The sequence below is a fragment of the Podarcis filfolensis genome, assembly GCF_964270895.1.
Source record: "Podarcis filfolensis genome assembly, chromosome: 1".
Lineage (NCBI taxonomy): Eukaryota > Metazoa > Chordata > Lepidosauria > Squamata > Lacertidae > Podarcis > Podarcis filfolensis.
The window spans coordinates 3859578-3877585 of record NC_139604.1 but is presented as its reverse complement, the minus strand read 5'-3'; the positions used below and the strand labels follow the sequence as shown (position 1 = coordinate 3877585).

Genomic DNA, 18008 nt, shown 5'->3' with positions numbered 1-18008 from the left:
GGCACTCCGGGCCACTGAGGCCACCTGAGCCTCGATGACAGCAAAGGATGAAGGAGTACACCCAGGCTACGAACCTGCTCCTTCAGAGGAAGTGTAACCCCATCAAGAGCAGGCAACCTCCCAGCCATTTTCCTTGAAGCTTGTATCTCTTTTATTCTGGGTTGTTTTATTTGATGTTTAATGTATTGCAAACCGCTTTGAGATCTTTTCTTTAAAATACAGAAATGAAATGAAATGAAATGAAATGAATAATAAAAAAATATTTCTTTAAATTACAATTTCTTTAAATTTATTATTTCTTTAAAATACAGAAATGAAATCATAGAATCATAGAGTTCAATGAGACCCATGGGTCATCTTGTCCATGGGTAGGCAAACTAAGGCCCAGGGGTCGGATCCGGCTCAATTGCCTTCTCAATCCAGCCTGCGGACCATCTGGGAATCAGCGTGTTTTTACATGAGTAGAATATGTCCTTTTATTTAAAATGCATCTCTGGGTTGTTTGTGGGGCATAGGAATTTGTTCATATTTTCCCCAAATATAGTCCAGCCCACCACATGGTCTGAGGGACGGTGGACCGGCCCACGGCTGAAAAAGGTTGCTGACCCCTGTATGTGAAGATGGCTATCATATCTCCTTTCAGTCTCCTCTTTTCCAAGCTAAACATACCCAGCTCCTTCAACTGTTCCTCATAAGACTTGGTTTCCAGACCCTTGATTCCTCCTCTGCACACATTCCAGCTTGTCAACATCCTTCTGAGATTGTGGTGCCCAGAATTGGACACCATATTCCAGGTGTAGTCTGACCAAGGCAGAAGAGAGTGGGACTATTACTTCCCTTGATCTGGACACTAGACTTCGGTTGACACAGCCTAGAATAGCAGTGACTTTTTTTGCTGCTGCATCACACTGTTGACGCATGATAAGCTTGTGGTCTACCAAGACCTCTAGATCCTTTTCACATGTACTGCTAGGTGGCCCCCATCCTATATTTGTGCATCTGGTTCTTCCTGCCTAAGTGCAGAACCTTACATTTGTCCCTATTGAAATTCATTTTGTTAGCTTGGGCCCCGTTCTCCAATCTGTTAAAGTCATTTTGAATTCTGATTCTGTCTTCTACTGAATTAGCTACCCCTCCCAGTTTGGTGTCATCTGCAAATTTGATGAGCATCCCCTCAATTCCTTCATCCAAGTAGTTTATAAAGACATTGAACAACAACCGGGCCAGGACAGAAACTTGTGGCACCCACATGTCACTTTTTCCTAGGATTATGAGGAACCACTAATGACCACTCTTTGGGTTTGGTCCACCAACCAGCTACCAACCAATCCACCTTACAGTTACCTCATTTAACCCACATTTTACCAGCTTCCTCGCAAGATTATCATGGGGGACTTTGTCAAAAGCCTTACTGAAATCAAGACACACTATGTCCACACCATTCCCCTGATTCGCCAAGCTTGTTACTCCATCCAAAAACAAAAAAAAAGAGATCAGACTGGTTTGTCATGACTTATTTTTGAGAAACTTATGCTGGGTCTTAATAATCATGAAGGCTGGTTAATATCTGATTTTCAACATTGTGATATATCACCATCTAAACATCACAATATTTTGATATATCACGATATCTGAAATAAGGCTGAAGCGATATAGAAGTGAATGTGGGAATGTCCTGGCAACTGCTAAAACCTATCAGTCTAATTCTAATACTGATAAATTTTTACTTAACATATTGTTACAACTGCTATGTTACAGTACTACTGTACCAATAAAGTTTAAATTATCACATTTTCTCTAAAATTTAAGCTGTAAAATTTAATCAGTACCATAGATATGAAAGGTAAGATGAGAGAATGTTCCCTAAAAAATTAATTACATTACAAAACAAGTAAAAGGCCAATTCAGTGTCACTTTTAGTTATTCAAGTATAATTCACTATTGAGTATAAAAGATAAAAGGTAAAAGGTAAATGACCCCTGGACAGTTAAGTCCAGTCAAAGGCAACTATGGGGTGCAGCGCTCATCTCACTTCAGGCCGAAGAAGCCAGCATTTGTCCACAGACAGCTTTCTGAGTCATGTGGCCAGCATAACTAAACCGCTTCTGGTGCAACAGAACACTGTGACAGAAACCAGAGTGCACAGAAACGCTGTTTACCTTCCCGCTGCCGCAGTACCTATTTATCTACTTGCACTGGTATGTTTTCGAACTGCTAGGTTGGCAGAAGCTGGGACAGAGCAATGGGAGCTCACACCGTCACATGGATTTGAACTGCCAACCTTGCAATCGGCAAGCCCAAGAGGCTCAGTGGTTTAGACTGCATCCCACAACTCCAGTTATTTGATTGATTTCTTTTCTAAACCAAGCCAAAGTAGAAAGAATGGAATGGATAAATTTTAACAGAACAAAATATTTTAAAACAAATTTATATATTTTTTGCCAGGAAAAATTGCATTTCTTTTATAAACCAGGCCAAACCAGAAAGAATGGATAAAATTTTACAGAACAAAAAATTATTAAATGAAATGTATATTTTTTTTGCAATGAAAATCTGCATTTCGGCATTCTCTGGCAATAGAGATGTCATTTGTCTTTGAAGAACATTGCCAGCAGTGCTGAACACACTTTCAGATGGCACACTTGTTCCGTTTTTGGATAGCCAAAAATTTCTTTGCAAGCACTTTCAACTTTGGGAAGGATGCCTCTTGTCCCATATCAGAGGGCATTTGTCAATGTCCTCTGTTGGCATCCTCAGTTGGCATCTGTGGGTTGCTTCTGCCCCAAAAGAAAGGCGCACACAAAAACCACAGGGGGGTCCCCCCTTTTATTCTGAGACAACATGCAAGCCAACTTGCTATCCCTCCCCTTTGCAGCAGCATAGTGCAAGCAACTTGGAAGGGAAAGAGAGAGAGAGCATAGCTAAAAAAGAAGTTCCTTGGAAGGGTAGCGCCACAGATAGAGAAGCTCATCACTGGAGCAAGGAAGGGAAAGGGTTAACACAGAGGAGGCAGGGGAGACTCTAGAGATGGTTTCTGAAAGATCTGTTTCTCCATCAGGCTGCACTTTTTGCTCAACCTTCTGTAGCTATTTGTAGCAATAACCTGTTCTCAAAGAGCCAGCAGTTATTTGCAGCAGCCTGTTCTCAAAGAGACAGAGATTTTTAGAGGGTCATCTTTTCTCAACCTGTAGCTATTTGTAGCAATGGCAGGGGAGAGCTGACCAGTTTTCAAAGAGGCAGAAATTTTTACAGGCAGCTGTTTTTGCTCAGCCTATTGTAGCTACAGTCATACCTCGGGATGAATACGCTTCGGGTTAGGCAAATTCGGGCTGCGCTCCACGGCGACCCAGACAAAATGATTTCACGCGCATGCGCAGAAGCGCCGAAACATGACCCGCGCATGCGCAGACACGGGTTACATTCACTTCAGGATGCAAACGGGACTCCGGAACGGATCCCGTTCACATCCCGAGGTACCACTGTATTTCTAGTGATGGTGGGGAGAGCTAACCTGTTCTCAAAGATGTGGTGATTTTTGCAGCAGCCAGCTGGCAAGGAAGAGCTGACTAAGGCAGCGTTAGCAAGGGCTGACGGTGGAATTATCTGTTCTGGGACCTTTCCTGGTACTGAGGTCAAGTTCACCTGTCAGTAGTTACCTGGGTCTTCATTTCCCCCCTTTTGGAAGATGGGGACATTTGCTCACCTCCAGTCTGCAGGGCCCTCACCTGTTCCAAGAATTCTCAAAGATCATAGACAAAGGCTCTGAGATTACATCCGCAAGCTCCTTTAGGACCCTTGGAGGCAGCTCATCAGGCCCTGGAGATTTGAATTCATTTAAGCAGCTAGGTCTTCCCTTACTACCTCTTTTCCTATATTGAGCTGCAGCTCCCTCCTTACATCATTTATTCTGTTATCACCAGGCTGTGCATCACCTTTCTTTTGAGTGAAGACAAAGGCAAAGTAGATGTTGAGTAGTTCCGCCTTCTCTTTGTCACTCAACAGCATTTCTCCATCTTTTCCACACAGAGGACCTACCACTTGCTTGTTCTTTCTCTTCCTTCGGACACAGCCAAAGAACCTTTTTTTATTATTATTTTCAACCTCTCTTGTAAGCCTGAGCTCATTCTGAGCTTTAGCCAGCCTGACTTTCCCCCTGCAACTGTTGGCTACTCATGTATACTCCTCCTTTGTGATTTCCCTTTTCTTCCATTTCTTATACATGCCATTCTTAACTCTCAGCTCATCTGTAAAGCTCCTTTTACGGCCACACCCATTTCCTTAGAAACAGTAGCACCTCGGCTTATGTTACCCTCGGGTAACGTAAACCTCAGGTTGCAAAAGCGGCAAACCCAGAAGTGTTTCGCCGCATGCGCAGAAGCGGTCCTTCCAGTTGCAGAAACCTCGGGATCCAACCGGAGCTCTGGAACGGATCCTGTCCGCAACCAGAGGTACCACTGTACACTTTAAAAGTATAAAACCAGAGTATTTTTGTATCATGGCCCCAGCCCACTGAAGAGCATGAGAGCCCATATCCTATTGATTTCACTTGGACTCACGCTTGACTCACCTTCTCTAGATTAGAGCCCAGAGGTGCCACGAAAGCTCCCCAATTTGAAAACAGATGTGTAGTTCATTCAACATGAAACTGCATTTTGTCATTTCCGAATTTCTATACTGATATAAAGAATCAGCAACTCAATGCTTCTCCATTAGCAAGCGTCTCAAATTTGCCCTGTAGAATGAGCTTTATTACACTGTGGCAGAGCCACTTCTGAAGAAAACCTACACATTATACCTATTTAGTTGCTACAAATAATATCTACCTCAAATGCCTTCAGTATTAGACAAGCGTGCCAGCTGCAGAGCTCATCAACATCATTCCCATTCATTGTATTCACAGACTGGTGCGTCAAACATGACTCATACTACTTCACTCACAAAAAACTATCAGACATGCCGCAACTTCCAAACAGAAGCAATGAGTGCCTCTGACCCACAGTACTCTTCGGGAAACAATAAAACCTTCTCTGCTTAATGAACATGTCAACCAAACAGAAAAAGCCTGTATTGTCATGAATATTTTATGGTGAACTAGAAAATTGCTTTTAACAGCTATGTCTTCACAACATATTAGTATGATCAGATTCATGACGTCTACAAAAAAGTATACAAAGGCTATATTCAGAGTTTTAATGAGAAATGCCAAAGGCACAAATTAGGTTTAAATTATGAATAGGTTGTATTCTTGAAGTCCAGTCTTTTCAACACCACAAAAGAATATCATACAGATTTTCAATGATTATGCTACTTTTTATTATAGATAGATCACTGTCTTAGTTATCATTTTAACACCAAGTTAAAACATGTATACTGAGAAATTAATTTTTTCCAAAGATTGCCTATGTAAAAAACGAACCTCCAAGACATTTTACTTATGACTATAAAGTGTAAAATGAAAATGTATTTTTAGTGAATTTGTTTTACACACACACACACACACACACACACACACACACTTCACTCTGACAATGCTCATACATTTTTAAATCTAAAGTTTTAAAATTATGGTCAAATAAAATATATTCCATCATACCTGCAACCCACTGTCTGCAAGTAAGTATGTGTGTGTGAATTCACAATATATATTTTCCACCCTTAAAAAGGTGCTTAAAAAACACATTAAAATCCCCGCCAAAGAAATCAAGGCAACACTTGCAGATGCTCTGCTTGGGCAAAGGGGCTTTTAAAATCCACCTTCCAAACAGCAGCCTCTAGAAAAGCCTCCTCCCAATAACACCCTCTTAGCTAGCAACCCATAAAGTACAGGGGACTCTTGCTGGAAGGAAACCTTGCCCCTCCCTCTCTATGCGAGTGAAAAGTGCTTTCTCCTTGCTAATGGTGGCAACACATGAAAGATTCAGCACTCCACTGCCCCACAATTAACTCAACACACAATATGTGAGGAACACAACCATCTAACCAACATTTTGAATTTATTGCTATTTTAGTCTACCAGAAACCTAGTCTCTGAACTTGAACCCACCAACATAGTTTCTCACGTTATTTCTTGTGTGTATCAATGTGCAATGATCATCTTGAGTATCTTAAGCTATTTCAGACACTAAAATCCTTGCACAATAACTCAACATATATTTTACAGGTCCTTCAGAATTTTAGATCAAGTTAATAGCTGCCAAACAATATTTTCATCTGAGAAAAATGTAGCTTGTGATTTGGGTATGTCCAACATATATCAAATGGAAATTATAATAAATTCAAAGGAGCATTCAAACAAATGCTGTTAATTCTCAAGAATATATTAGCACAAAGCCACTTAGACTAGCAATTCACTTAGAGGATGAACCCCCCAGAATCCATTTAAAAATTATCTCTAAAATTGTTCACTGAGCATCATTTTTCTTCTGCTCAATATTTGTCACAAATACATGCTTAACAGTGTTATTGCTTAGAAGATTGCACTGTATATGCATGGCACTCTATTCACAGTCCACACTTCAGTAAATGTCAAAATTTGCTGAAACACTAAGAGACAGTGAGATCATAGCTATTTATAGAAACAAGCTTCTGCAGTATCTGACTGCAGTGCCAAGATACAGGAATGATATTTTTATTGAAGCTGTAGTAGAACATACCTCAACATGGAATAATAGCAAGCTATAGCTAACAATCACCAGATATTTGTCCATTCTGTTTTAAAAGCCTTTTTAGTCACAAATAATTATAATATGTTGAACACTATGAAGCTAGACTAAGGATTCAAACCAGAAGATAAAAATCAAGCAGAACTTTAAAACGTAACATATAAGTAATATGGTTTATATATTGCAAACCATATTCAAACTGGAAGTCCTTCACAGTAAGACACTAGGATGAGCTCAGCACAGACAATATGTGCTAGTCTCTCAACGCTGATAAGGCGATCTGGAACATGTTCCCAAGTTAGAACTACAGAATTGTAGAGTTGGAAGGGACCTCGGTATCTATGTAGGAATCTCAAATAAGCATCCATGACAGAGGGCCATCAAATCTCTGCTTAAAAACCTCCAATGTCTGCCACCTCTTCTGTGAGTCTGTTTCGCAGCTGAACAGGTCTCGATGTCAGAAAAAAACTATGAGAATTCAAGTCCTAAAAGGGAGACACAATACAGTTCCTCCCTTCTGTGATAGGAATTCTGAGGTCTTAGAAATATGTTAAATGTTCATAAGTGTACCAAGCACGTACATAGATCAGAACAGGAAGACCGACCTGGAACCATTTAGATTCCCAAAGTGTCCCAAACTGACCAAATGTTTTTTCTGCAAGGTCAAAGGAAAATGGAAAAGCCTCCCCATTGTCTTTTCCTTCACAAATCCTGTCTTAAGGGTATGTCTGTGTTTGAATAGGGTGTGAGCCTGTGACCTGGGCCCAGGAACTAAGTATTTATCATTACAAAAGACCGTCCAGGCTCCCCAGGCAATCCAATCAAGTAACCTGCCAGACAGGAGATAACCAATGACAGGAGGAAAACAACATTCAAATTTCTGTTTTAGACAGCCTTTTCTGTGATGTAGGTATGATGTATCTGGGGGGTGGTCTTAGGTTACACCCCTTCTGTGATGTATGTATGATGTTTCTGGGGGTGGTCTTGATCTAGAGGGTGGCAATTTCAAAAGTCTTTATAAGGCCTTGCGCGCCATTCCTCCTCTCTCCTGCGGCTGAGGGGAGCACCCTGTTGCAACAGATCAATAAAGATCAAGCTTACTAGCTGCTTTGCTTCTCAATATTCTCTGGTTGGCCTCTGTTATTTTCTCCTACCAATAGGGAACCTATGTAAGGACTCTATATGGGCTCTTGGATACCCCATAAGGGAAAAAGGGCAGATTTTTGTTTAGAACACTTCCAATCAGGGTTACAAGATTGGGAGCACTATGCTTCATTCACATGTCATGCAAAAATGTGGTTTAGCACAATGAATGAACAGGAATGAGCCTCAGCAACCCTTAGGCTTCCACATTCCCCCACCCCAGTCAGGATGCTTTCGGAAGCTTTTGCTTTCAGTTTTGGTTAACCACAGCTTGCCATGCCATCCAGACCCAGAACTGTGCTTCAAATTAACTACAATGAATGGAATGGTTTGAAGTTGCTTCTTTTAAGCTAAGCCTGGTGAACATTAACTACCGTATTTTTTGCTCTATAAGACTCACTTTTTCCCTCCTAAAAAGTAAGGGGAAATGAGTGTGCGTCTTATGGAGCGAATGCAGGCTGCACAGCTATCCCAGAAGCCAGAACAGCAAGAGGGATTGCTGCTTTCGCTGCACAGCAATCCCTCTTGCTGTTCTGGTTTCTGAGATTCAGAATATATTTTTTCTTGTTTTCCTCCTCCAAAAACTAGGTGCGTCTTGTGGTCTGGTGCGTCTTATAGAGCGAAAAATACGGTAGTTTATCACTCCCACACTACCTCCAGCCACACACAAAGAGGAATCCAAAAGCCCAAAGCATAACCAAGAGCTGGTTCATGAATAAATATAAATCACTGTTTAGCACGACATGCAGTTTAGAATGAACCCGAGCAAAGCCTCAGGCTTGTTTGTTCCCCCTTCTTTTGCTGCACAACTGGGAAAGTGACTTCTGGAATTTCATTCAATTTCCACAACCTCTTAGATCACACTTTATAAACAAACTGGATGCTTGATTATACAAGCTTCATAACCCATGGTTTAACAATGACTTGCTGTGAAACAAACCAGAGTTTGTTTTAAACCATGCTCTCTGGCTGCTGCAGAAAAAAAACACGACGATTCATGAAGCATGAGAGTGCCATATTGACCTGAATATATGGTATACTCCTGCCCCCCAAATGGCTTGTACAAAACCAGAGTGTGCTTTATAATAAATAACTCTCTAGAGAAGGCTCTCAGCTATTGGCACACAGTAAATGAAGGGTAAGCCAGAACAGGCATCAGGCCACAAAGGCCTTTAAAGTAACAGTGTTCATGTGGGGAGATGTTCCTGACCCAAAGCTTATCTTTTCCTTCTTTGGCTACTCGGTATGTACTATTGTCCATCTGCCAATACCAGACACAAAACAGTACCAAATGTGCCCTTTGGGGACAACATTTAAAAACATGGAGAGGCATATCAATTCTAGCTAGTTCCATGTATTGATTATCTAGAGCAGTGGTAGGCAATATACTGCCTTCCATATGTTCTGGACTACAACTTCCATCATTGCTAACCTTTGGCCATGATGATGGGAATAGTGCTCCAGAATATCTGGAAGGCCCTAGGTTGCCTATCCCTATCTAGATCCCTTACGGCCGGCTTTCAGAACTCAAATTGACTTGGAGGGTGACTTGCACAGGGAGATTGGGGAGCGTTCTCAGTGGTGTTACCCCAGTTGTGGATTCCTCTTCTTAGCCCTCTTCTCCCTTCTGAGTAACCTTTCCTAATCTGGTTAAATCTCTCCCCCCCCCCCCACGTGATTCTCATTATGATTGACCCTATGCTGCTATTGACCTTTTTCCTAAGCTAACAGCAGTGGCAGGAGTGGTGAGAATTTCCATTAGAGTTGTGAGAGTTGGAGGAAAGGTCTAACATTTCCCTCTCTGCAATTCCTCTTTTGCTGCTTAGTTGACTGGGGAACAGGTAAGCATAGTGAAAACAAGGCTGGACTACGAAAATAAATTAATTTGTATCTGGAGGCCCCCCCCCCATTTCCTGTGGATTAGTGGGAGGGCATTTTGTGGGCCATGTAACATTAAGCAGTGGGCCAGTGTTGGCCAGGGGAGTGGGGTGGACTGCACACTTCTGAATGAGAAATAGAAAAAAAATGTTATGTATCTTGGAGACTACGTGTACAGATCAGAATATGTGCATCCTACCTGGAGAACCAATGGAATGCAGGCAAGGTATGTACATTTCCAAGGCCTGTGGGAGATTATTAATAATGGCTGGAGAATGCAGAAAAGTTAGTCAATATATGCACATTCCCCAATGCCTGATGAAGACCAGGAAATGACCAGGAGATGTATACAATTGCCCGGGTTATGAACACATTCTCTATAAGGCTAGGAGAATTTGCAGCAACCACTTGTTATACACATTAGCAACTTAACATACATATGAAATTCCCCTTAACATACATAATGTAATTATGCTTCCTTTCCCCACAGATGTGCAAACACAAAGAAATGTTCAATAAATCTGTATACAGAGTATGAGAGTTGTATATGTGTGTGGATGTGACAGAGTGATGGAGATTGATAATATTTATACAATCAACTCAATATTCAAAAACCTGGCCATCCTTTTAGTTACCAAATATCATTCCATCCTATTTTCCTATACAAATTAATTATAGGTTAGTACCAATCAATAGCATCACATATAATCAAGCAGATTACAATGATAACATATATATAACAACTGCAGCATAGGCCAAGATTATAAATACAACCATTATCTCAATACTATTTTAATTAGCTTGAATAAATTCTGCAATTAATATCTAACCCATATCTATTCCATTCTAGCTCATAATATTCTTTCTTTACCATGTTATTCAAATAACCTAACACCATAAATAAATCTAATGATATTATATAACTTAATATTACCTATAATGGATACTTAACCTTTTTCCAAAAAAAGGTAATTTCTGTCATATCTACTCATTCCAAAGAATAATCACCATTTCATAAACCCAGGGACAGGCATATAAAGAAATCAGCCCTAACAGACAGAAAGGACCCATATTTACACAGATGAGGCATCAACATAAAACTCAAAGGCTGACATAAAAATTAGTAAAACAACAACAACAATCTTTATTACGGTCCAGAGACCCAACAAAAATTAGTAAAACTGTTTGGCCTCAGCTTTGCTTTGTTTACTTCCTTCAATATCCTTCCCGTTTCCATTGTTAAGTATTATTTTTCCATAGTTGACATTAAATATTACAAATAATCTATGCTCCAAATGATTCCAAAAGTATCAAGTTACAGATCTCCCACCCCTTACAGAATGTTATGTACCATATACTTCTCACATATGGCATAATATTAAGCAGCTTTATCTCTTACCAGAACTTGGCATATGGTTTACTCTGGCTGGATTTAACAATTCTACTGGCTGGTCCCTGCCAGAAAGTCCATCTGAAAAAAAGAGAGAAACCCACCTAGTGTTAGTAGCTCCAGCAGGTTAAAGTTCACCAGAGGGTCTGAAGACATGACCTGATGAAAAAATAGAGGCAAAGAAACTGAGCTACGATTCTCAATATATGTGTATATATATATAGTTTTCAGTTATAAGTACAATTTACATTACAATATATTTTGTTTCCGTATTCAACTGTATTGAACTAAACTTTATGTAAGAACATGGATGTTTTTACACAGTGTGTTTATATTACTGGCATTTTGTACCTTGCATTTAAATTGTAAGCAACTGTTGTAGCCTATGATACCTAATACAATACAAATTGATCATTCTAACAGTTTGGTTAAGTTATTGGTAAATGATTTGTAGAAGCTTTATTAAGTTCATACTTAATAGCAAGTTGCAGAAGAGGCTATTATAGAGTTACCGGTAATAAAAACACACTGCACAAAGTAATGAACAATTCTGAGAATTTTGGGTTCCTTTTTATTAAGTGCATGAAATGAAACTACAATCTGGAATTGTTTGGGGGCTTTTCACTGCTGTTATAATACAAAATACAGATTGTAGAATATATATATATATATATATATATATATATATATATATATATATATATATATATATTCTTATAAATCCTTATTGTACATTAAACAGTCCAATATAGGAATTAAATTAAATTAAATTGTAAAAAAGACAAAATAAGTTTTTCAACACACAACTGAGATTTCAAGAAGACAATGTTTTAAGAAAGGTTTACTTTAAATGGTATAAGCAGAAATTCATGTTGTCAAAGCACTTTCCTGATTATAATTTTTCTAGGTCACTGTGCCGGGAGCCCACTGTGCCCCTGGGTCAGGAGCTGCCACGGCCGGCCACCACAGCTAAGAAAAGTGGAGGGCAGCATTGCTGCAACTCTCCTCTCTCTGCCCCCGGGGGGTCAGGCTGGACACAGCTGGCAGCGTTGGGCCGATGACGGAGCCTGTTGTTGGAGGCACCTGGTCATGCCCCCTCAAAAAAATATGCCCGAGGCCACAGTCCCCACAGCTCCCACACACACTACGCCATTGACCCACGTCATGCTGATCTTTTCGGGATGCTGAAGAGATCAGTGTAAAGTCGGCTTTCCAAGAAGGTCCTGCCCATCAGCTGGCATCACTAGTAACATAAGCAAGTGGGCATGGTTTGGAGGAATGGCTTTACAGGCCAAACTGGACCCCCCCCCCCCAGTGGGCCCAGACTGGCCCACAGACCAGAAGTTTCCACCTACAATGTGTAGCCATAGCCATACGCAATTTCCTCAGGAACGAAAAGTTATTTCCAGCTGCTACCACTATCTGATCATCCAGATATAAAGCTGAATCTAGCAGCACCCCTAAGCTGATTTTTCAAGTTGAGTACACCCCCCTTCAACTCCTAATCCACAGTCTCCCTCCCTCCTGACCAGGAATACATCTGTCTTGTACTGAGCTTCACAATGAGAACCTTGAAGCACCAGTTCAGAACCCCATTTTACCACATCTCACATTTAATTTAGTAAAGAAAAACATCACATTGGGTCTAACTAGAGAGGAATAAGTTATAGCACTGTAGCTGAAAATGATACTCCCCAACTAAAAAAGGTAGAGAAAAAGACAGCAAATACAACATTCTGAAGGCAAATCACATTTCTATTTCTACAGTCATTGGCCAGGAGTGTACAGTGCAGACTAGAACAGTGCAGGTCATAGAACATTGAGAGATAAATTTGGCAATTGTGAGGTAAAATGTCAGAATAGTTCTTATTCAGTAGCTATTATGCTGTGCTCTCTTTGAAAAAGATTTGACTATCTCAAGTTACTAATGGCTTCAATGACCCACTAAAGAAAAAAGAACTCTGCTAGTGGCCAGCCAGAAGAGAAGGGACCCTTCCTCCAGTCGCTAGACTTGGCCAGCAAGATACAAAACATTACAGGGCAACCACCTACAACTCCCAGCGACAAAGAATAATTCGGAAGAACAGAACAAGGAAAACTGAAGTAAAAGGCAAAGAGGACAGGATAAAATGGGGGTTCACTGAGGCTATGCTTCTTATATAGAAGGGAAGTCAAACTTTCTGTTTATGGTTAGCTGAACTTTCTGGTTCTCCTGCAGCAGAGCATACATTTCCATTCCACCTTAAGGAACAGACATGGGATTGTTATGTGTCACATGTCTGTTTACATTCCAACACAGTATATGCTGGGAACTTCCATTGTGTGTATAGCTTTTGCTTTTACCTGTTCTCTCTGAGATGACATGAGAGAGAGACATGTTTCTTTGTCCTGATTTATGATTAATAAATCTGTAGTTGCAGTATGCTTCCACAAGCCTCACACCTATTCTGTATGCGTAGTTTGATCTGCTGATAGTGTGCCGTGGCTCAGAAGCCTGGGTCGCTGATTTACGTCAGAGCAGAGGCGATGGTCTTCATAGCGGCACGGCTGGAAGGAGTCGGCCGAGCTGGGGCTAGCCAGCTGGCCTCCCGGCCATCTGCATGCCGACAATGTCCACTGAGGGCAGGAGAACCCCTATTCACAGAACTTGTTGCAAGATCCTCCTGCCAAAGGATACCTCCACCAAAGCAGAGACTGGGTGGCCACCTGCAATGGGTGCTTTAGCCGAAATTCCTGCATTGCTGGTTGGACTAGATGACCCCTGGGTCCCTTCCAACTGTACAATTCTATGATTTTCTGTACCTTGCTTTTGAGCACTGTGTATTTTGCAGTGATTTGGTGTGAAATCATCACAAATTATAATCAGGCAAAAGTTTCCTATTTTTCTCCGAGAGAGCATTTTCAGTCATTTTGGATTGTCATCTCCCACAAGTAGGAGGCAGGGCCTGACTATGAGTCGTTGTCTTTGTGTTGGCCTCCCCAGTTCTCCTTTAAGTGCACCTCACTTTTTAAATTCTTTCTACCTACCTACCTACCTACCTACCATTCATTCATTCATTTCTAGTTGTTTATTCTCTCCCCCCACCCCCAATCCCAAGGAAGACTAGGATTCACGTGGATGGCGATCTCAGGATATCTAAAGTTCCAGCCTCTACACTTTTCAGACTGAATGGATGGGTTAACTGAAAGGAGGAAGCTGTTTGCTTTCTCCTGCCTTTTTGCCTTCTCCTTTATGTTTTCTATGAAAACATATTTATCCACCTTGGAGAATTCATTAAATGTGGTGGGGTGAAATCACAAGGCCACTCTACATATGTCCTGTAAGAGGATGTGGATGTGACCACCTCTCTATTACAATTATAAATTAAATTTCGATACCTCCCTTTATCTGAGGATCACAGGGCGGTTTACAATTTAAAGACACAAAAATACATACCACAGTAGCAAACAAAAATAATAACTCACTCCCCCCCTCCCACGATTGTGGGCATAATTCCCTGAGTCCTATGGAACATCAATTTTACTCGAAGCCTGAGGACTATGTGGTCTGGGTGAACATCACCACATTCCCCCCAAAAGGCCAGAAACCCCAGCAATCTAATCTGCCTGGACAGGAGGATAGGAGAATTTTGTATGTGTGTTTGTTCTTGTTGATGTGTGTGTGCAACAAATATTTAGTCCTGCAGGAGGGGTGTCATTTACAGAAAACAATGAGAACTGGCTTGTAGCAGGTCATCTCTTGCGAACGCAGAAATGTAAAAAGCCACACAGTTATGAATACAGCCAAAAAGTCATGTGAGGAATTAAACACGGTACTGTACTATGTTGATCCTTCCATCCAGGCAAGCATATCAGCTTCCCAGACAGAACAACCCCCCTCCTCCTTCCCCCATACACTGTTCTCAAGGGCACATGAGGTGGGAAGCCTCCATTGTGGAAGCAGAAGTCATCTGAATCCTGCTCCGTGGGACTGAGGTTGAGTAAGGAAGAATAGAAGCCTTGATAATAATTAAGAAGTACTACTTTTCTATAAGCAATACTTAACAGTACACCTGCCCCAGATCTGTACTTGCAACACCACCAATACACACAAAGAACTCGTTTCCATCACATCCACGCCGGACTGCATGATTACTACTGTTATCCTTTCCTTCCTCTGTCCTGAAAGTGATGGCTTCATTTATTATTACTATTTATTAAATTTGTATACTGCCCTTCATCCGAAGATCACAACATAAAAATACAAAGTAATTCATGGATGTGGTGAGCATGTTGTCTCAAAACATGAAGAGTGTGCTTTCTTTATCCAATATACTCATTGCCTTTCAGCTCAACTGCTGAGCAGACATTGGAACAGTGGCTTTCTAAAGGCAATTAAATGTGAGGGAAAGTGTATCCAGGCATGTAGAGCAGATGCCCTTGTCTGAGAGAACAAGATCCATTTTCTATTCATGCCAGAACATTTCCCAGTGCTCTATGCCTTTTAAAAACTTGCCTACTTGCCTGATAGACAGAGTAAGTGAAAAACTGTAATACATTTTTGTTGAAATACGTGTAATACACTAAAATGTAAAGAAATTGTTCCTTCAGCAGATTCCTGAAGAACACAATATTACAGACAACCCATGCATGTTGAATGACAAAAGTCACCTGCCATTATGAAAAAGTTTGAAGTACTAGCTTTACTCAAAATAATTCAACTCTTTGTCAGCGGCTGGAAGACATTATACAGCCAAATCACAATCCCAAACATTGATAAATATTTTTGTACTGCAAATGCACATTGGGAGGCAGCAATTTGGGAGAGATATTAAATGAAAAGGATGCTTATCCCCATGAAACATCCCGAACAAATGCCAAAGATACAGCTGCTTTTCTGCAAGCAAGGGTTCCAGATCAGTTTCCAAAGCAAACATGTGAAGATGACACAGTTTGGAAGCACATCTTAGTAATGTAAAGGTTTGAATATACCCTCTTGGCGTGGTGCTCTGCACAGTTAGAAAAATCATTTATGAGTCTTCAGTCCAAATCCTGAAATGCTTCACATCTTCTGAAGAGTAATGGTCTCTTCCATGCCCTGAATTTGCCCAGCATCCGGCCTACCACACTGGCCAGCCAAATGCATCATAAACACAGCAGGTGGATGGCGAGAAGCAGAATATCACCATCCGTTGCTCTGGACTTGCGAGACATTTCCAAAATGCCATGCAACCAGCAATGCCCTCACGCTTCCCTCATAGTTCGAGAATAAGGAGGTGAGCAGTGTGAGAAACTCAGATACCTAAGCTACTTCCCAAATTGCCCCTTAAACCTAGGTTACAGCTATTGCAAAGCTGAAAATGAATTGTATATATTGTTAACACAATAAAATTCAAAAAGCGTAATCTGGTTTTCCCACTTTTTTAGCTTCTGTTTTGATTCCCATTGGTTATTTCAGGTGTATTTTGTGGCCTTTTGAAAAACAGAAGCAATTAATATTTCCAAAAAGAATGCATCAAAAGTATCCCAAACCATGCCATTGTATTTTGGGCAAATTAATCCAGAGTAACTACCATTTCCTGATTCCGTACTAACAACAGCACACACACAGGCGTGTTGAGTTGGGCCCAACATTAGGGAGGCCGTCACATGCCTCACCCCCACCCCAGTCCAGCCAGGCCTGCTGGGACGCATGGGCGTCCCTTTGAGGAGCGCCAGAGCGCCTTCCCAGAAAGCGCTCTGGTGATCACAGCAGTGTGCGGGGAGGGTGAAAAATGCCCTCCACACCTCCTGCACCCACCTGGTGGGCCAGCGCTTGCCTGAGAATGTTGCCTCAGAAACACCGTCTCACGGCGCTGCCCAGCTGACCTGACCCAGGAGCTCCCTCGCACCTGCAACCCTGTACAGACAAGGGGGGGGGGTGGCATGGCAACACTACTGCTGCAGCCTCTCCTCCACTGGGCCAGACCTGACTCAGGAGCAGAGCTGAGGCTGGGCTCGAGTGCTTGCCTGGGGGCAGCGGGGGATTGTTGGAGGGCCTCAGCTCCCTGCCTACAAATACTGAGGGGGCTGAAGCCCCTTCCGTCCACTATAGCTGGTGCTCCTGCCAACACATATTACAAGCCTGCACAACTGATGGCAGAGACACCCACCTTGTTTTTAAGCACCACTGTGAGAGTCTAAGGTAAATAACACTTGATTATATTTTAGTATACATGCTGCCAAAGCAAGCATGGTAAATAACACTCTAAAATGCACTACAAGCAGTGACCGTTTTAGGCATGTCCTGTATGTGTGTATGGGGACGTGGGTGGCGCTGTGGGTTAAACCACAGAGCCTAGGACTTGCCGATCAGAAGGTCGGTGGTTCGAATCCCCGCGACGGGGTGAGCTCCCGTTGCTCGGTCCCTGCTCCTGCCAGCCTAGCAGTTCGAAAGCACGCCAAAGTGCAAGTAGATAAATAGGTACCGCTCCGGCGGGAAAGTAAATGGCGTTTCCGTGCGCTGCTCTGGTTCACCAGAAGCAGCTTAGTCATGCTGGCCACATGACCCGGAAGCTGTACGCCAACTCCCTCGGCCAATAAAGCGAGATGAGCACCGCAACCCCAGAGTCGGCCACAACTGGACCTAATGGTCAGGGGTCCCTTTCCCTTTATATGTGTATGACCAAGCAGGCGCACTGAACCCAGAAGTGACCCAAAAGTCACAAAATGGGGTGGGGCAGGGCAGGAGTGGGGTTTTTGCAGGTTTTTACAATAGATTTTCAAATATATGTGATTTCACTTAAACGCATGGTGCCTTGGAACTATGGTGGAGTTTGAGGCTCAATGCCACTGATAATACTCCCTAGTGGTTTATTAGAACACCACAAGTAAAACATGATGGTACAGGTCCAGTAAGGAAAGCATCTCAGGATGCTTAGTACTGACAGAAACAGCGTATTTCTTTTTTAAAAAAA

General features: G+C 41.8%; 1 protein-coding gene across 8 annotated transcripts in view; it reads right to left on the bottom strand.

The window, feature by feature from the left end:
- The window catches only part of HDAC4 (histone deacetylase 4), a 119223-nt gene that overhangs the window by 75869 nt on the left and 25346 nt on the right, over positions 1–18008 (bottom strand). For 4 of the 8 annotated variants that reach the window (XM_083627318.1, XM_083627314.1, XM_083627315.1 and 1 more), the window contains one exon: positions 11083–11154. In XM_083627318.1, coding sequence (XP_083483444.1) covers positions 11083–11154 — 72 coding nt within the window. Of the gene's footprint in view, positions 1–11082; positions 11155–11177; positions 11233–18008 lie in introns of all 8 variants that reach the window. The other 4 variants (XM_083627317.1, XM_083627320.1, XM_083627316.1 and 1 more) reach the window with 1 other exon arrangement.